Source organism: Gymnogyps californianus, chromosome 2 (genome assembly GCF_018139145.2).
Source record: "Gymnogyps californianus isolate 813 chromosome 2, ASM1813914v2, whole genome shotgun sequence".
In the NCBI taxonomy this organism is placed as follows: domain Eukaryota; kingdom Metazoa; phylum Chordata; class Aves; order Accipitriformes; family Cathartidae; genus Gymnogyps; species Gymnogyps californianus.
In genome coordinates, this window is record NC_059472.1 from 122,302,339 (window position 1) to 122,322,066 (window position 19,728).

At 39.6% G+C, this 19,728-nt stretch overlaps 1 protein-coding gene across 2 annotated transcripts in view; it reads left to right on the forward strand.

The window, feature by feature from the left end:
- OSBPL10 (oxysterol binding protein like 10) overlaps window positions 1-19,728 on the forward strand; it is a 123,665-nt gene that overhangs the window by 77,680 nt on the left and 26,257 nt on the right. Inside the window, exons 6-7 of one of the 2 annotated variants that reach the window (XM_050892072.1) lie at window positions 4,106-4,260; window positions 5,502-5,504. In XM_050892072.1, coding sequence (XP_050748029.1) covers window positions 4,106-4,260; window positions 5,502-5,504 — 158 coding nt within the window. The remainder of the gene's footprint in view (window positions 1-4,105; window positions 4,261-5,501; window positions 5,505-19,728) is intronic. The other variant, XM_050892071.1, reaches the window with a different exon arrangement.

Consider the following 19,728-nt stretch of genomic DNA (forward strand, 5'->3'; position numbering starts at 1 on the left):
TCAGAACCAACAAAAGAAAATTATCACCCTTGCTTAACTGAAAAATCTCCTGTAAACCTTCTCTTTGGGGAGAATTTCCCTCCCTCCTGCTGTGTGCACCTGTGAAAGGGAAACATGTTTCAGCTGAGGGCATTTGTGTGGGATACAGCCTATTGTGCCATCTGAAATAGATGGGGTTTTCTGAACTATAGCATTGCTATAGGGAAAGGAGAGCAGGTTGTGTCTGGATGCTGTACTTTTATTATGTAGAAGTGTTTTTCTGTGCCTTGGTGGATTTGTCTGCTGCATGTTCATCACAGTGGAAATCGATGTTGAGGGGAAGCAGGAAAGCAGCTCATTTTGTGGTATTTTGTATAAGAACTGTCATTTTGTGTGTACATATGCACTTAACTTCCAGAGGAATCAGGCTTGGGTTTTCACTCCTGGAACCACAGAAGCAACACTGTGCAGGTAGAAGAGATCTGGCTGATTTTACTAGTTGCGTATTTGGTATGTCCTTTCTAATTTTTGCATAGTTTACTGCAGAAACAGATGTTTTGTTTTAATTAGTATAGTGCTTTGCATAGTCTTAAAGCAAACAGTAAAGTAGCTGTGTAGCTGTGAATGCTTTTGTATCATTTGTGACTGCCTTTCTGGAGAATTTCTTTAGAATTATGAAATGTATCAAAGTAAGAATTGAATTTACCTTTCTGTCAGCTGTCTTTGGCTATGACTGAGAACAGAGCAAAAATTTGGCTTAAAAACAAAACAGTGACAGCAGTTTCTTCCTATTCATATCGAACTCTGAAGATAAACTTACTTTCTCATAATATGTTTAGTTTTTATATCTTTTTTTCTTCTTGAAGTCTTTAAAAGAACAGGAATTGAAGTAGTGATAGAAAATTTTGAGTGCCATAAAGTGGCAAAGATGGCAACTCCGTTAGAGTGGATCACGTTATTTACAGATGGCAGATTAGTCTGTGGAGAGTAAATTCCAATAAAATAATTTGATTTGATATGGGGCAGAGAACAACTACCTGTACTATTTTGTGGTAAGAGTAATTTCTACTAGTGCAGATGAAAACGTTTCGGATGTACAATGGATGATGTGAGTGAAGTAGGAGCCATGCTGTTGTGTCCATTCACTTTCTATATAGAGATTATATTCTGATCTTAGTTGATTTTAAGATCATTTCTGATGAGTTCTCTCTTCATACTTCGCTTTTGCCTGAAAAGTAGGCTGCTATATTAGGTATATGGCAACTCCCTTGGGATGATATGAGAATGCTGACGTCTCAGAGTAAGATTTGTAGATTAAAGATCATCAGAGGTTCCATGATGGCACTTTGAAACTAGGCATGGAATTTTTTCAACTTGTTCAGAGAGCTGACTTTTTATTTATTTAGGTTTCTGTGGTGTATGACTAATACCTTTTACTGCATATGTCTCTTCTGCAAAGTAGTCAAGTTCCAGGCAGACAGAATTTAACAAAACAATTTTTCTCGTATGCAGAGAGGTTGAGGAAACAGATGTGCTTTATCCTTTGGACCTTAACTCTTGGCATCCTATTGGTGTTGGCTAGGTCATAATGTGTTGTTAAGATCTGTTTAAAAATTGATTAAGCTGACAGGATTTGTTTTGTAAGGGTAGCATTAGCCTTGGGACAGGTGGAAAAACATGCTCACATAGTTCTAACAGTTTCTATTTCTGTAAGAGAGTCTCTAAAATATGTGGAGAAAGATGAAGTAAACAGTCTTTTTATGGTGTGTTTGCACTGAAGAGAAAAACTAGTATAGTGTTTTTAAAAATAGGTAAGTGATGGTGAAGTAAATGTTCATGCTTAAAAATTTCCCCTGAAGCAAGGTATTTATTCAAGTGGGAGCTTTTTCTTGTGCTTATTTACAGAAATTAGATTTTTAAAAAAATGTATTAATTAAAAAAATAATTGTTTACAGTGAAGACCAAATAGGTTATGTGTACACAGAGAAAAAGGATAGCCCAAGGAAATGATCGGATGACTTACTTTCAAAGATTGGCATAAAGAGAAGTCAGTTCAACTTTTTTTTTTTTTTTAGTCTCTCTGTAATAGGAAAATAGCAGCAATAATCCAATATTCAGCTGTTTGACAGGGAGAAACAGAAAAAGAGATTGAGATTTGTTACTGCAAAGTAACGAAGAGCAAGAAGTATAGGCAAGCTCCATAAAAGTCTTCGTGGCTATTCAAAAGTGAAACAAGTTTATTTTAACTTATTGCTTTTTTTCTCTCTTTGAAATCTGTACTAATTAACATCAAAAAGAGTAAAAATTTTTTGATGGTTTACAGACATGTGAATTCCCTCCAAGGAACCAACATTTTTATTTGAAATTTTCCAATTTAGTTTTATTGTTCGTGCTGATGGTATGCTTCCTTCCTCCCATGCAGTGAGAGTCCATTTTGGATCTGCCAAAACAATCTTCAGATTATCCTCTGAATCAGAGCTTGTTTTGAGGGATCTGGGGTTATCCTTTGTTCCTAGCAGCAAATTGCTCGAGACCTGAGGAGCAAGCAAAGAGATACTAGGACTACAGTCACTGTGCTCTTCATTCCTTGCCATGTATACCAACATCGTGTGTTGATTTAACTCCATCTTTGGAATGGGGGCAGATGTTAGCTTCCTGATGTGTAGGACCAATGTGTAGAGCCAATTGAAGAAAATGACCCTTTGATACTTGCATTTTCTCTTACATGGTTCATATAACTCAACCGGGACTTACAACATCTACTGGCATAGTCCTCAAAGTCATTGAAACCCAAAAAGCTTTGCAGTATGTGGCCTGGCAGCAGAGCTACGGAGATGTTCTTCCTTTGGCAATGGGAAATTTGAGTCATTGTATGAAATATACATTAAAAAAAAAAAAAAAAAAAGTTGGATTTTTTTTTCCCCCCGTTGGTTACTCAGATCTTTGAAAGTAATTTTATACTTAACTATTTGCTTATGCTTTCTTCAGCAAAAGATGGTGCCACAAAATCGCACTAAGCAAGTAGACCTGAAGTTTTGTCATGTCATCATAACTTAGTGCCATTTTACATGAGAGGAATGTTCTGTAATTACTTTATCTTTAGAAGTTGGTAAGAGGTCGGCTATAGGATTCGTGGCCCATTTTTTAATATAAGTATTAATGTAATAGTACACAGCATTACCTCACCAGATCAAACCATTTACTTTAATTAGGAGGCAACCTCTGGTAACCCCTGGTGATACGGAGAGGATAAATTGCATGTTCTTTAATGTATTTTGTGTTGATTTGGGTCATCTTAAAAAGTGGTCAGTGATGAGAGAAGGAGGTCCTCCCTGTGGCACTAACTGTATTTTTGTATACAAATTATCATAATGACTGAGGAGCTGCAATTTTCTTATCCGTATCTCTGCATTTTATAGCAGCGTGTAATTAATAGCTGAAATTTAAGCCCTATGCTGAGGGCTACTGATTTGAATGTTGATATTATGTTTTAGAGCAGTAGGGGAGCAACAACTGTGCAGTCGCCTTAGCTAATCGTTGTTTCTGTCTTGGCATCCTTAAATACTGGTCCATCCTGGAAATCAGGTGCCCCCAGAAATAAGGGTTGTTCTTATGTCTAGTTCTGTTTGATTCATATTTAATGTGTATCTTTCTAATGAGACCTCTTCTAAACTGTGGTCTTGGGACCAGTAAAGCATTTTAGCACTTAATCTAGAAAGAGCTTTTAATAGTACAGACAGAAATAAAATACAGCTGCGAAGCTTAAAACTCTGATTTCAGGCAGAAGAAATGGAGGGTTTATTTGGATAACTTCATACCTATGAAAATAATGGATAAAGAATACTTGCTTAATTACCAAGGTGTGCCAGATTGTATAATCTTTATGTAGAATTCTAGCTGGTGGTAGGAGTAACATTTTAAAATCTTCCTTCATTGACTTTTTAAAAAAAATATTTATCACAGACAAATTGGCATAGAAGATGCTAGAGTATTTTTGTTACTGAAGTAAAACTGTACATGGAAGCAGAGAAGAGGTAGCGGTTCATTTATGTTAGTAGAATGATGAGATGAATGGAAGAAATCTGTAATTTGTCTCTTGTAAGTTGACACCCATTTTCTGCTTCAGAAGGTATCCTGGGATGGCCTGGGCCCAAGTCGCACTCCACAGAGCAACTGAAAAACGGTGCCCTCAGCTCCTTATCATCTGCTAGTGCCAACATTACGTGGGCAATAGTACCATCTGCAGCCCAGGATGGACAGGCACTACAACCAAATACAGAGGTAAGCATGCTAGGTCTCTATAGGCCATTTTTGTTGTATCTGAGACTTGACATTGGGTAGATGCAAACCATGTATGACGGTGGATGCTTTTATTATTTATTGTACTTTTTTCTTTGTGTTATCATCTTTGTTTGAAATTAGTTGTTGTCGTGGTTTAACCTCAGTCAGAAGCCAAGCACCACACAGATGCTCCCTCGCTCCCCGTCCCCCTCCCCCTGCTCCCGGTGGGATGGTGAGGAGAATCGGGAAAGAAGGCAGAACTCGTGGGCTGAGATAAGAACAGTTTAATAACTAAAGTAAAATATAAAATTAACAATAATAATAATAATGAAATATAATAATACTAATACTACTAATAATAATAGTAATGAAAAGGAATATAACAAAAAAAAAGGCGGGGGAAAGGAAAAACAACCCAGTGATGCACAATGCAATTGCTCACCACCCGCTGACCGATGCCAGAGCCGTGATCCGCACCTTCCGGGCCAACTCCCCCCGGTTTATATACTGGAAATTTGGGGATCGAACCCGCGACCTTTTTGCGTTATGAGCACCACACTCTAACCAACTGAGCTCACCACTGGGCATGACGTTCCATGGTATGGAATACCCCTTTGGCTAGTTCGGGTCAGCTGCCCCGGCTATGCTCCCTCCCAGCTTCTTGCACACCTGCTTGCTGGCAGAGCATGGGAAGCTGAAAAGTCCTTAACTTAAGTGCTACTTAGCAACAACTAAAACCTCAGAGTGTTATCAACATCATTCTCACACTAAATCCAAAACACAGCACTGTACCAGCTACTAAGAAGAGAGTTAACTCTGTCCCAGCCGAAACCAGGACGGTTGTGAAAATGCTGAGTTTCATGCAAAAGTGCACTCTAAAAACTAGAAAAATACGTTGATGGTATTGCTGTGTGCTTTTGTTTCCCTGAGGTACTTTGGACAGCGGACTATGGCAAGCGTACAGTTGCTTTTCTAGTTGTAAAAGCAATTAACAGACTGTCAGTACACATTTCTATCTTCTAGTGACAGAAAAAGCTGTTTGTTTTTAATGCTGGTTTGAGATAGACAGGAGACACTAGGACCACAACATTTGCTTGCTACTTGTTCTATGTTGCTCTTTGCTCTTGGGTGTCTCTTGAGTATAGCTGACTATTCTTTGAGTTGGAAAACTATATTGTTTTCTGACCCCTTTTCCTGTTAAGTGATTATGGGCAGAACTTGTCCACATCATCCTGCACCAGCCTGTTGATTTGTGCTTTTGTGGCATTTACTTGGTAAAGGGCAGTTCCGAAGCATCGACTCTTTGAGGAGGCTCACAGCTGCGTATCAGGCATCTCAGGCACTGAAAGTCTCTCACCATGCCAAACTTCTCCAGCTTCTACTGTCTGCTTCGGTTACCAGTGCTGCCCACCAGGAAAACACTTCACTCTGAGACCTCACAGACTGTAGGGCACCTGGAGCACGTGAGACCTGGAGAACTGGGAAGAAGTTTTTGAGAGAGCTGAAGAAACCCTTTTCTACTAGTGAATGCTCTTTGGCAATTGCAATGGCTTAAATTAAAGTATATCGCCTTTAACAAAATGTGTAATGGCTGGGGACATCAATAAAGCTGTTTGTTTTCCAGTTCTTTTGTAGTATCTTGAATTGCATATAGTTCAAAAAATCCAAGGATAAACCAGATTTTTTTTTTTTTAATATTACGTGTTACTTTGGTCCTCTTCCAGATCTGTCCTTAGAAAGCAATTTCAAATTCTATTACTCCTAGTGTCCATTAATCACAATGTTTAAATTACCTGTAATTGCTTTTTATTAGGAAGTTGTGTAATTTCTTTTTCAGATAAGCCAACTGCAGTTCTTATAGTGTGTTTTTAAGACAAGAGGCTATTTAAGAATATTGTTTTGGGAGTTGCCACTTTACTCGCTGATACACTGCAATTTGTTTCACTAGTTTTTTTCTTAGATGTTTTTATTCTTGACCACCTGGTAAAGCCAAATGGAATGTGGAAGCATGGGCTTTGCAGCAAGAACATAAAGAGCAGTGGCTGATTTAACTCATCTCAGGGTATCATTTTGCAGTTGAGTTGAGCCATTTATGACTTGTTTTAAATGACAATTGTTTTTTAAAGTCCAATTTCCTCCCCTTTGTTTGCTGATGAGAGATACTGAATTGTGCATGTGGCTTGAGGTACTGCTTTGCTTGTGGAACTCATGATTTATTGAGAAGGGAGTACCCTTGAAGAGATGGATATAAAAAAGGGACCATAGCACTGTTTGTAGTACAGAATCCTCAGTGCTTTGTGGGCAATCTTCCTGAAATCAGCAGCCTGCATTTGGAGGCCCTGGGGCACTAGCCCTTAAAAAAGAAGAAAAAAGGAGAAAAGAAAAAGAGAATAAATAAGATTTTTAGGTTATAAAAAGCTCAGCTGAAGAGGGTGTTTTTGGCAGAAGCAGTAAGTGGAAGTTTGTGGATTGCTGGAGCAACAACAAGCAGCTGGACTTGTGTATAATTTTTGTTACGGTAGTACAGTATATGAAGCAGAAATTTGGTTTTGCCCCGAGAAAGTGGCCTGAATCAGGATTCATTCCTGGAAGCTCTTTCCAAACCTGTGTCTTCCCTTCCACTGAGTCCTTGTGTGCTTCATGTTGTCTGAGATTGATACTATTGGCTCGCAATTTGAAGTGCTCTTTTAAATGTAGCTGATATATTTTTCAGTTTTGATCATTTTGATCAAGATATCAGTGCCCCATTGGAAGGCTGAAGCACAAAACCTGAATTGTGGAAGAGGTGAACAGGTGGTATCTAACGTAAGTTGGAGCTTTTGTGTTTTCATATTCATCTTCAGATCAAGCAAGTTGTCATGCCCTGTTACAGAGGCTGCATCTCTTCGCTGCTGTGGTCAGATCCTTTTCTGGGAGAGGAGGTGAAGTTTTCCTAGAGTGCTGCAGGTTCTGCCCAGCTGTCCAAGCTGAGTGAAGTCTTGGAAGCTGGAGCTTCTTGTTGTGACTAGAGAAAGGAGGGTGAGAGAACAGGCTTTGAAGAAGAGAAAAATCTTTTAAGCAACATAACTTACCCTGCTAAGGATGCTATCTGAGCCAGGTAGCCACCCAGGAGGTGATGTCTGACACCCCCCAAAGTTGTCAAAGGTGTTTGACGTAACACATTTTAACAATTCTGTGTGCAGGATTTACACATATTTTTAAATATATTCTGGCCTGTTGTGTGTCCAAGGCAGGAGCCTAGTTTTGGCACTGGTATAAAAGCACTGACTGTGCTAATTACTTAGTATGTGTAATTATATATAAAAGCAACTGCAAATTATCACACTCCACTTGTTTCGTAGTCCAGATACGTTGTTGTTAATAACTGTGGTGGCATCAGCAGAGAATGAGAAAATGCATCTAGATGTCATTGTTTGACAAATTTTTGACATTGAAGACCCTGATTTCTTCTTTTATTTATCTGGTAGCCTCTTTTAGATGTAGAAGAAAAGAGGAATCCACAAATGTCATTCAAATGAAGCTTATTTCTCTTAATGATTTTCTTTTAAAAAAACCCCAAACTAGGCACTGGATGATCCTCATTTCTGAAGAAGTTGGTAGTGTATTAATGGGGCTCAGCTTTCAAAATATACCTGCCAAAAGAAGTGACCCTTGCTTTTACAGAAGATATGAGAAGAGAGTGCAGGTTCCTCTATCAGTGCTATCAAAATTAATTCCAATTTCTTCTTTGACTGGGCCTAGATTTTTATTTTAAAAAATCTGTACTTTTTATGATATAGCCTCTATCTCTTAGTCAGAAGCTATACCCCAAAGGAATGGGAGAGAGCTTTTTGTCTAACACTCAGCATAGTACAGTAGATGTACTGACCAAACAAATTGTGAATTGACCTGTAGTCTGAAATAGAACAAGCCATTAAATTACTACCCTTGAGGAACAACCGACTCAGCTGCTTATATTATAGAATGTTATTATAAGGAAAAGATAATTTTAGGTAGTTGGATCAGCAGTGATTTTAAAAAGAAAAGAGAAGTTTGTTGTGTTGGGGGGAATGACTGCTGAGGAATCTTTCCAATATAGCAGGCTGCCAGTGGCAGCAGTTTCCTGGCAACATGACCAAGTGGCTGAATGTGTTTAGTGATAGCTGTGTTAATTCTCAGCACAGCATGTAGACACTTTGCAGCAGTGCATTAAGCAACATCATTAACAAACCAATGACTTTTACTTTGCTGTGGGTTTTTTTTTTTTTTTGTATATGTTTATGAAGAAGCGTGGATCTTTATAATTCTACTCTGGATTAACAAGGTTCATCTGACGCAATTTTCTTTGAATACTTAAGCGTTCTTGAGGGATATAGTAAGTTCTGGAGTTGAGTCTTGATGTCGTAGATAACTAAAGTAAAACCTTTCTTTTTGGTCTGTCGCACTGTCAGGGTTTCAGGAATGCAGAGTTTCTCCCCTGGTGAAATAATGTAGCAGCTAAAGATTCTTCTCTTTAGATAATGTGTTGGTGTTTACTTGTTTTTGTTATCTAGCGTGTTTCTTGCTTCCAAATGCAGGGATATCATTTGAGATACTGCTTAAACTAGTTCAGAAAATACAAGATTCTGTGGCAGAGAGTATTTTCGTGTGTATTCCTTGCCTATTTTAGCATGTCCTTTCTTGATGTTGCTGTTTTGTCTTCCCAGATGAGTTTTCTTTTAGGGTTGTGGTGGAGGACAGCATGAACTTAAAGCCTGTTACCTTCACTGAAAGTAGTAACCCCTGACAGTGAAATCCTGGATCAAGCACCTTTGTCTTTTATTTTTCAGACTTTTTTTTTTTTTTTTTTTTTTTTTTTTTTTTTTGGTATAAGCCTCCAAGTTTTAGTTAGTTTCCTTTTTTGGATTTTTTGGTCTATCCACCTGAAACATCAGGTGGAAGCAGGGATAAGGGCTGAGCTGAACAGAACTATTCTCCGTCTGATGTGAATTGATGTAAAATACTTTTGTGTATCCCCTAGTGAACCACTTCGGACTTTTTGGTATAAGCTATGTTACAATTTCAAGGTATTATTTAGGGTTTTTCCCTTAAAGCAGAACAGGACAAGTCTGGTATGGAATATGCCAGAGTACACTCTTCAGACCTGTGACGTGAACTTGGTCTGTGTCCAGTCTGCAGTAAATGGGACCCTGCTTCCTTCATTTAAGGGTTTATAATTTTGAAATTCCTTTCAAGAAATGCTGAAATTGATTAGTTTTAAAATATTGAGTCTCATAGTAAATTCAGTTGTAGTAAACTTGGTGCCTAAGTAGAATAAAGGTGTGAATCACTTCCATGTGTGAGCTACTGTTCCGATTCAACTAATTGTCATTTTGGATGTCAGAATTCCCCTTCTGAGCTGACAAAACGTAACTGCATGCCAAATACTTCCCCTGGCAGCCAGCTACAAATGGGAAGCAGGCTGTTCTTATGTGGGACCTGAGAGGGAAGGAATAATTTTCTTTTGATCTAACAGTTTAGTTAAGAATTATTACAAAAATCATGCTGTAGCTACATCTGTGATTTAGCTCTCTTTATGTGATTTTTGTGCCTTAAAATGCCATGCCAGCTGATTCTTTCCATCCTGTGGATCTGGTATCTATCCAGTCTCTCTGCTTTCCTGTCCCTAACTTTCCCTTGCTTATGCGCATGAGAAACTGTACACATGCTCCATATTGAAGTGTCTTTTTAATAGGATTGAGGCTTTAGCTCTGATTATCTAACTGCTATACCAGGTTTTAATTGTGATAGTGATTGCAAGGCCAGTCAAGTCCAGGTTATTAAAGATATTTCGGTCCCCTAGATGGTCTGAACCTTGATGTTTTCAACTGTAAGAAGGAACTGCGCTATTTACAGGAGGTACTGAATTGTTTAGTTCTTAATTTTAAGATTATGTGGTTTTGTCCAATCTCTTCAGGTAGTCGCTTTCAAGCTGAAGTTGTTTTCTATCTGTAGGTTGGTATACATCCTAATACGATGATACTTCATCCTTTACAGAGGATATAACAGCCTTTAGAGCTGTTACAGAATGTGTTAGAGATGCTAAGAAATAATTTTAAAAGTGCTCCTGCAATTTTAGAAACTAAGCTAGATACAAGAAATTAATTCAATGTTACCTTTTCTTTATGTATCTGTGTCTCAGCAGACTTGCCCAGGACTGTGGATTGTTTCCTGGTGTAAATTGTTCCTAGTGTTTCCTAGTTCCTTTTTGTGCTTGACATAAATATGTGTAATTGATGTTGGGAGATCAACTTAGCCATGAACATACAGTGCTAGCCACAAGTGCAGTAATGGAAAGAAAACAGATCAGGGTGGGAGAGCAACATTTGCAGTATTACAGAGAGTCCCTTTTCACTGTTTAGTACAGACATGACAGGATTTCTGAATGTGCTCTGCTTTTTGCCTTCTGCATGATTAAGTACTTTTCGGGCCGAAGAGCACAGTAAATGGCCTGTAATGACTTGGATAGATAAATTAATCTCTAGGCAAAGATGGTACCAGTTAATCCATTCACTAGCAGACCATCTAAAAAATGAAATCTGAGATAATCAGTTGAAGGTATATTTAAGGATAATCAAGGGAAGGTATATTTAAGGATTAAATGTACAATTACACTAAAAGTAGAATTAAATAACCCTAAGCCTGCTACAGCAGCACTGACAATGACTAAGATAATCTAGCTAATTTTGATTTTGTTTTTTTGCTAGCTTTCTGGAATAGTTACTGTGTCAGCAAACAATCTCTAGTAAAACTGTTTATGCAAATAATTAATAAAAATTTAGCTCCAGCCAAAGTCATTGCATTTTATTGAGTCACTCCCACCTCCAAAATGCATGTATTCCAGCTGCTAACTATATAATATATTTGAGAGTAATATTCTACTTAAAATAAAAATATGAAGCTTTCATACAAAATTTGCATCTAATCTGAATAAACATGAAGCTCTGCTTCATGTAGCATTGCATAATTACTAGTGAAATTCAGTGAAAACTAATCATTGGAATATAAAGAACTCAGGTTCCCTTGCAGTAAGGCTTAAAAATTGAGTTAAAATGGATCAGTTGCTTACTCTGTTCATTATAAAACCTGTGCCCTCTGCAAAATGAACTCTGAAGCCAATGTTAATTTTAATTCAGGATTGTGCGCTAATTGATTTGTTGTGTGCCAATTGATTTGCTTTGTGCTGTCAGTTTTATTTCTCAGTACGTTTATATATGTGAGTTTGGCAATACTGCCCATTAGTAAGCTCACCCATCTCATTAAGACTGTCAATAACTTAGCTAGAGTTTAGTAAGCTGGGCCGAACTCTTCTACAATGAGTGTTTGTCTCAGGCTGCAATTGCTTTATCTTGCTTAGTGAAGCATCATCCAAACTGGCTTCAGCTGTTGCATCTGGTCTTGCTAGAAAAAAATATGGCTTTCTGCTTGTGGTGATGAATTCCAGTGATTCTTTATTTGAAAAGCCCTGAATGTGGAAACAGCTGGGATGAAAGTATTTAATTCTAAAACTTTGTCTCAGAGGAGGAGTTGGAAGAAGAATATGAAAGAAGCAGGACTCTTCTACATTACAGCGCAGAGGCTGCAGTCATCTTCACAGTCTGAGATGGACCAAGTGATTCATCAGGCTGAGAACAAATCCTATAAGCTTTTCAAGTAGAGAGTTCCACTGGCCCCGAGAAGTTAGCTGTATAAAAGATTACAATCTTCTAGGCTCAGTTTGTTTCACAAATACATTGAATGTTCTCCTGGTATGATTTATAATGATTTATTTTTCTTTTGAAAGACTTTTGAGCCTATCTTTTTTTTTTTTTTTTTTTTAATGTGTGTGTGGCAGCGATGAGAATGTGTATAGCGAATGGGACAAGAAATTGCAGGAAGCATCAGGATAGTTTAAGTGTGTTGCCTTAAGGAAGGATTGTTAATACTGCTTGTATTAACATGTCTTTACCATTTCTTTCCTGTTATAAATATGCTGGCATGTGATATTGCATACAAGAAATAGCACTACGAGAACTGGATTTACATATAGATTAGTATTGCAAGACCAGATGATTGTAAAGGTTAAATTTGTAGTTGTCTATCTTTTTGTCCCATCTTTGTGTATGTGAATGGTATATTACTGACTAACGTGGTAGCATTTTTCTGTCATAAATTTGCTTAGCTAGCATATAGAGAGACATAAAAGAAGAGAATTACAGCTGGCTGAATGACTTCAGTTCTATTACTTCCTAACTTTTCAGTTACTGGGCTTTGCAAGCAGAATCATTATGGAATCACAGAGTGCTCCAGGTTGGAAGGGACCTCCGGAGGTCGTGCAGCTCAACACTCTGCTCAAAGCAGAGCTAATCAGGTCAGCTTGCTCAGGGTCATGTCCAGTCAAGTCTTGAACACCTCCAACAGTGGAGGTCCCACAACCTCTCTGCATGAACTTTTGCAGTTTCTCTAGGGATTTTATTGATGGGAGCAAAGGTTCATTTGAGTATGATGCCTTTCCTTATCAGTGTGATGTACTGTCTGGTGGGCAACTAAAATCACCTGCTGGGTCCCTTACCAAAAAGTGTTTGTCTTTCCCTTCTTTGTGGGAGCAAGTTGCTCCTAGTTCTTCAGGTTTCTCCCCAAGGATCTCATTGTAGAGAGGATCCCTTTTAATACAGGGGGATGTCTAGAGAGTATAGCCTTCTGCCATACTTTCCTCCATGTTAGTCTCCCTCATCAACCTACAGCTCAGTGCAGTCTTTTGTCTTTAGCTCCCCAGAAATTATAAGCATTTGACTTTCAGACCCCTCACAATCTCTGAAGTCCTGCCTGGCCAGTGATGGGAATCTGTCCTGCTGCACTGTGTGGTTTGTAAGCTTGTAAGTTCTGAGTAACTTATTTTGGATAGTGTCAGATGCTGTATTTATAGCTGTCTTGCTTCTAAAAAATTTGATTCTCAAAAGAAAACTGAGTATCTTTCAGGAAATTGTTCTTTACTAGTGTCTGTATTGCATTAGGAATAGGTTTTGCTAAAATAGTTTATGATGTGATACTGTATTTCTCATGGTTTTAGGTTAGCATAAAATTTACTGTTGTGATTTATGCTAGCCTTCAAGGTTTTTTGCTTCAATCTAGGACAAGTCCGTAGGGCTTTTCTCTTTGTGCATTTTTTGTAGTCTCATGTTGCTGTTCCTTTCTGATGATACCAGTGATGAAAAATATTCCCAGTTCTTACTGAAATTATGCAATACTGCAAAGTCCTCTTGTGTTTTAGGATTCAGATTAAATAGTGCTGTACTTCAGTAGCCCTCATTTAATGAAAGATGCTCACAAGATGTGTGGACTGGTGATGGTACTTAATCTTTTCCTGTGGAGCCTGTGCTTGGGAATTAGCTGCTTTTCAGCTGATTTTTAGAACTGACTTACCTTATGTTTATGAAAATGGAAATTTGCAAGAGGAATTGTCTTATGAAGAAGATATGAACATGTAGGGAAAAAGTTGTCCAACAAACATTATTTGGTGTGTAACAGGATTACAATGCTGTGGGTAACCCAGATGAGGTTCTCTGTTTAAAAGGATGTTAAGTCACTGATTGATTCTTTATTCTTAAACATAATCACTTCATGGTTAGTTTCTAATATTTTTTCTGAAGGCTTACACAGGCTATACTGCAACATAGACATAGATGCCCTTTGTTTCATGTTATGTGTATTTTTTCCTATTCTTTAAACAACAAACCAACCCTTTTTCTTCTTAAATCTCTTATGTTATCTGGTCCTCATCACGGCTATATTGTTATGTTTACCCTAAACATGGTCACAGGTCAGAGTTAAACGCATCTGCAGTGTAGGAGAAGGAAGCTTTCTGAGCTTGTTCTTTAAGGATGAAAAGACTTATGTTCCCAGAGATACTACTGCAAAACATTAACAAAAAAGCATTAGTAAAGCTCTCAAAATAGTGAATATCCGAATAATGTGCTTGCCTCCAGATGCCTGGCAGATTGGTTTTGTTGGGAAGGAAAAAGATTGCAGATCTATTTGTCACCGAAGATACAGGTTTTGTGATTATTTTCTTTGCTTGCATCATCTATATGTCAGCCTGTCTATATTTACAAGTATTAGTATCAAGATGCATTTCTACTTTGCTTGCTTGCTTCGCAGTGAAGGAAGGATCTCCTAAAGAGAGCTAGGTATTACTTGGTTCAGTAGATGACTCTGCTATTATGTGTTGTATCCAATTAATCTTGTGTGATAGAGAGATTGCTCACATTGACACACTTTGATCCTTGCACTTGTCCCTAGCTGGAGAGATTTTCTGAACATCCAATGTGTTTAGCATGTTGAATTAAAAAAACCCAAACAACTAACCACAAAATGTATATAAATTACCCATACACAAAAAAATGAGATGTTTTAATCATTGATAGTCCTAGTTTGAAGAATTTTATTTTCTCCTGGATATCTGAATTACCAAACACAAATAACAAATGTGTAAGAAATTAATTTCTGGGCACTTTGTAGACATTCTTTCCTGATGCAAGCTTTTTCTACCAATATTCTGTGGTTTGACCTATCGATGAGAACGAAGTATCCACAATTACATAAAAGCTTTGACCCCATTCTCTCACACCCAAACCCAGATGCAGCAGTTACTTATCTATCCAGATAGATATGCCTGGATTATTTTTCTTGGTACACATAGTTTAAGGTAAGTAGAAAATCTGCCTATTATGCCATTTTTACTTCATCCAGTTGTTTGAAGGAGAAACTAACTGTCTTGCCGATTGGATCTGTATGTAGATGACAGTAGCAAAGCAAAAAGAAATTGATGTTTTTGCTTGCCATAGCATTGTTGTGTATAAATTATGGCATGCTCACTTTTTAATTGTAAAATCCTTCTCATTTGATTGTCATCCTCTGTTACTTGCTTTGATATTTTAAAACTTACCTTAATTTTGGTTCATTGTTGTTTATCTAAGCTGTAGTGATTGAATGCTAGGAAAAGTGTGATTGTGGGTGTGTGTGTTTTGGGGGGGTGGGTTCCCCCTTGAGGTGGTAGACTTTTTGCATATTAATACCATGGCAAAAATTTTCCCAGCAATTAAAGCAAAAGCTACTGACAAAGGCAGTAGAGGAGACAGCTCCTATGAAACATTCAGAGTAAATGAAGAAAATCAGCTGAGCTGAGCCACCTATTTTGCTACCTTTAAGAGATCTTTTTGAGGATGAAATCGAGATGTACAGGCTGTAATAAGTTTTGCTTTCTAAATTCTCCATTTAAGCTCTGCTTTGGTTCTGAGCTCGTTAAGTCTCTTTAAAGAAAAAATCAGACCTTGAACACTGGGGAGCCTTAAGGCTCTTTGAAAGTCACTGGAACTTTGGTATCCAGATGCCCACATTGCAGTGAATGTATGGGATGTCGGTGTGTTTGAGGTTTTATCTTTGATCTGCTCTTTCTTTGCAATGATCAGTCACAGGACTACCAGGAGCAAAGCATAAATAAGACTACAGTAATATGGAGGCCAGGAATTAAGCAATGACCTGAGTTCACTCTGCCACCACTTTTCCAACCCTCTTTTTTCCATTCCTCTGCTTACCTTGTGTAATGGTGTGGTAGTAAATGTTGACAAGAGTATTTTCTGTTTTGTTTTATTTGAACTGTTCTTGAAGAATAGAAAAGCTTATATAAAGAGATACAGGAGCTTGTTGAATATAAAAAAAAAGTGTTGCTACCTAGAGTTAAGCTTAAAGATGCTAATCTGTAAATGGCAATGCATTTGGAAGTTAGAGAAGTGCATGGATGATGATGTCAGTTTTTACAGCGGGTTTGAAGTAAATGTGTTTGAGTTTTTGTTTGGTTTGTTTCAAGATATAGGTTGAAGTAAACTGAAATTTCCTATTTCATTTCTATTATATTAATTTCAATTTTCTGTATGGGAATTACTCCTCCTTTCACAGCTGTATTGGGTTTGCGTGGCAAGGTTTTGCTAGCGGGGGGACTACAGGGGTGGCTTCTGTGAGAAGCTGCTAGAAGCTTCCTCTGTATCTGATAGAGCCAATGCCAGCCGCCTCCAAGATGGACCTGCTGCTGGCCAAGGCCGAGCCAGTCAGTGATGGTGGTAGCGCCTCTGGGATAACGTATTTAAGAAAGGGGGAAAAAACCTGCACAATTGCAGCCAGGAGAGAGGAGTGAGAATATGTGAGAAAAACAACTCTGCAGACACCAAGGTCAGTGAAGAAGGAGGGGGAGGAGGTGCTCCAGGCACCAGAGCAGAGATTCCCCTGCAGCCCGTGGTGAAGCCCATGGCAAGGCAGGCTGTCCCCCTGCCGCCCCTGGAGGTTCATGGTGGAGCAGATATCCACCTGCAGCCCGTGGAGGACCCCACACCGGAGGAGGTGGATGCGCCCGAAGGAGGCTGTGACCTCGTGGGAAGCCGTGCTGGAGCAGGCTCCTGGCAGGACCTGTGGCCCATGGAAACAGGAGCCCACACTGGAGCAGGTTTGCTGGCAGGACTGTGACCCCGCGGGGGACCCACGCTGGAGCAGTCTGTTCCTGAAGGACTGCACCCTGTGGAAGGGACCCATGCTGGAGCAGTTTGTGAAGAACTGTAGCCTGTGGGAAGGACTCACGTTGGAGAAGTTTGTGGAGGAGTGTCTCCCGTGGGAGGAACCCACCCTGGAGCAGGGGAAGAGTGTGAGGGGGAGTCCTCCTGAGGAGGAAGGAGTGGGAGAAATAATGTGTGATGAACTGACCGCAACCCGCATTCCCTGTCCCCTTGCACTGCTGAGGGGGAGGAGGTAGAGAAAATCAGGAGTAAAGTTAAGGCTGAAAAGAAGGGAGGGGTGGGGCGACGGTGGTTTTTACGATTTGTTTTTATTTTCTTCTTATCCTACTTTGATTTGATTGGTAATAAATTAAACTAATTTCCCCAAGTTGAGTCTGTTTCACCTGCGACGGTAATGGGTGAATGATCTCTCCCTGTCCTTATCTTGACCCATGAGCCTTTTGTTATATTTTCTCTCCCCTGTCCAGCTGAGGAGGGGGAGTGATAGAGCGGCTTTGGTGGGCACCTGGCATCCAGCCAGGGTCAACCCACCACAACAGCATGCTAATATGCTAGTCTGTATATAAAATAGTTTAATAAGTACAACTTACTGGACAAGCTACACTTGAGATTCAGATGACTGCTAATGAGGGATGGGTGCAGTAAGCTTGCATGTTTTTCTATCAGGTGCATGCCACAGCTGGTAGTAAATGCAATTAAATATTTTGAAGGTGTACATGCTGGAAGAAGAGAAGACAAGTGACGCATGCAAGTTAGTGCAGGTTTGTTGATTCCGATACAGTGACAAACCCTGCAAGAAGCTAACAGCTCATTATATATTACTACTTCTGGGGTATTCTTAGCATAGCTACTTTACAAAGAGAATTCTAACTTTGGTATTGAGACTGGTGAAAATCTTATGGGGCCAATTTGTCACGTTAGCGTAAAAGTGCTAAAGGTCTCTGACCTTACAGAGTTATATTTAATCTTACACCCACAGAAAACCTGTTTGCAAGCTCTCAAGTTACACAAATGCAAGTGTACATGATGCTTGCAAATCTATATCATTAACGAAGGGAATCTGAAAATCAAAATGAGGCCTTTGACTTTTATGTGCACTAGTAGAACTAATTGTAATTAGATTACAGAAAATATGGCAATCCTTGCCTAGTCTGAAAATGCTAATTCTGTTTAATGTAGCTTCTGAACAAGCCCTGCAAGTAATTTATTCCTTCTTTCTCTCAATGCAGAAATGCTTCATACAGTGTTATTTTTTTAGTATCTTTTGCAATTTTTTTGAATGTAGAAAGACTTAAGGACTACTTCCCTTGGAATATTATTAAATGATGTCTTTTTATCCAGATGTTTTAAGTTCCTAGGATTCATCCTTTTGCTCCTGACTACAGTCCTTTTTGTACTACATAAAAACATTTTCATGCCTTAATGAAAATTTTTAGAATATTTTGGTGTAATTATATGAAGAATTGCCTTATGAGTCCTATGCAAGTCCTCAGTGTGTCCCTTTCAGGATACATATGGTCTCTGCTTATTACTATGATAGGGAAAAGGCTGAGTTAACGCAATGGCTTCTTTGCCTCAGTCTTTACTGGTGACATCAGCCTTCAGGAAGCCCAGGCCTCTGAGATTAGAGAGAAAGTCTGGAGGAAGACTTAGCCTTGGTGGAGGAAGAACAGGTTAGGCAGCACTTAAGCTGCACTTATGTAACTCCATGGGGCCTGATGGGATGCACCTATGAACATGGAGGGAGTTGGCCAATGTCATTGGAAGGCTGCCATCTATTGTCTTTAAAGGGTCATGGTGTTTGGGAGAGGTTCATGAAGCAAATGTCACTCCTGTCTTCAAGAAGGGCAAGAAGGAACATCTGGGGATGTTCTGGTAACATCTGGGGAGCTGCAGGTTGGTCAGCCTCTCCTCGATCTCTGGGAAGGTGGTGGAGCAACTAACCATGGGAAGCATTTCCAAACACATGAAGGACAAGAAGGTGATCAGGAATAGTCAGCATGGATTTACAAAGGGGAAATCATGCCTAACCAACATGATAGCCCTCTACAATGAAGTGACTAGCTTGGTGCGTGTGGGGAGAGCAGTGGATGTTGTTTGCTTTGACCTTGGTAAGGTTTTTGACCCTGTCTTCCGCAACATCCTCATAGACAAGCTGACAGTATGGATTAGATAAGTGGGCAGTGAGGTGGATTAAAAACTATCTGAATGGCCAGGCCCAGAGGGTTGTGGTACAAGGTCCTTGGAGGCCAGTCACTAGTGGTATACCCCAGGGGTCAATACTGGGGCCAGTACTGTTCAACATCTTCATTAATAACCTGGACGATGGGGCAGAGTGCACCCTCAGCAAGTTTGTAGATGATAAAAAAACTGGGAGGAGTGGCTGATGAGCCAGAGGGTTGTGCTGCCATGGAGAGGGACCCTGACAGGCTGGACAGAGAGGAATCCCAACAAGTTCAACACAGGGAAATGCCAAGTCCTGCATCCGGGGATATCTGAGGGTAAGCCCCTGCACCAGTGCAGGCTGGGGGCTGACTGGCTGGAAAGCAGTTCTGTAGAGAAGACCTTGGGATCTTGGTGGACAACAAGCTGACCACGAGCCAGCAATGCACTCTTGTGGCAAAGGTGGCCAACAGCATCCTGGGCTGCTTTAGCAAGAGTGTTGCCAGTGGGTCGAGATCCTTCCCCTCTGCTCGGCACAGGTGAGGCCACATCTGCGGTGCTGTGTGCAGTTCTGGGCTCCCCAGTACAAGAGAGACATGGACTTGCTGGAGTGAGTCCAGCACAGGTCGACAAAGATGATGAAGGTTCTGGAGCATCCTCCACAGGAGGAGAGGCTGAGAGAGCTGGACTGTTCAGCCTGGAGAAGAGAAAGCTCTGGGGGATCTTATCAATGTATATAAATACC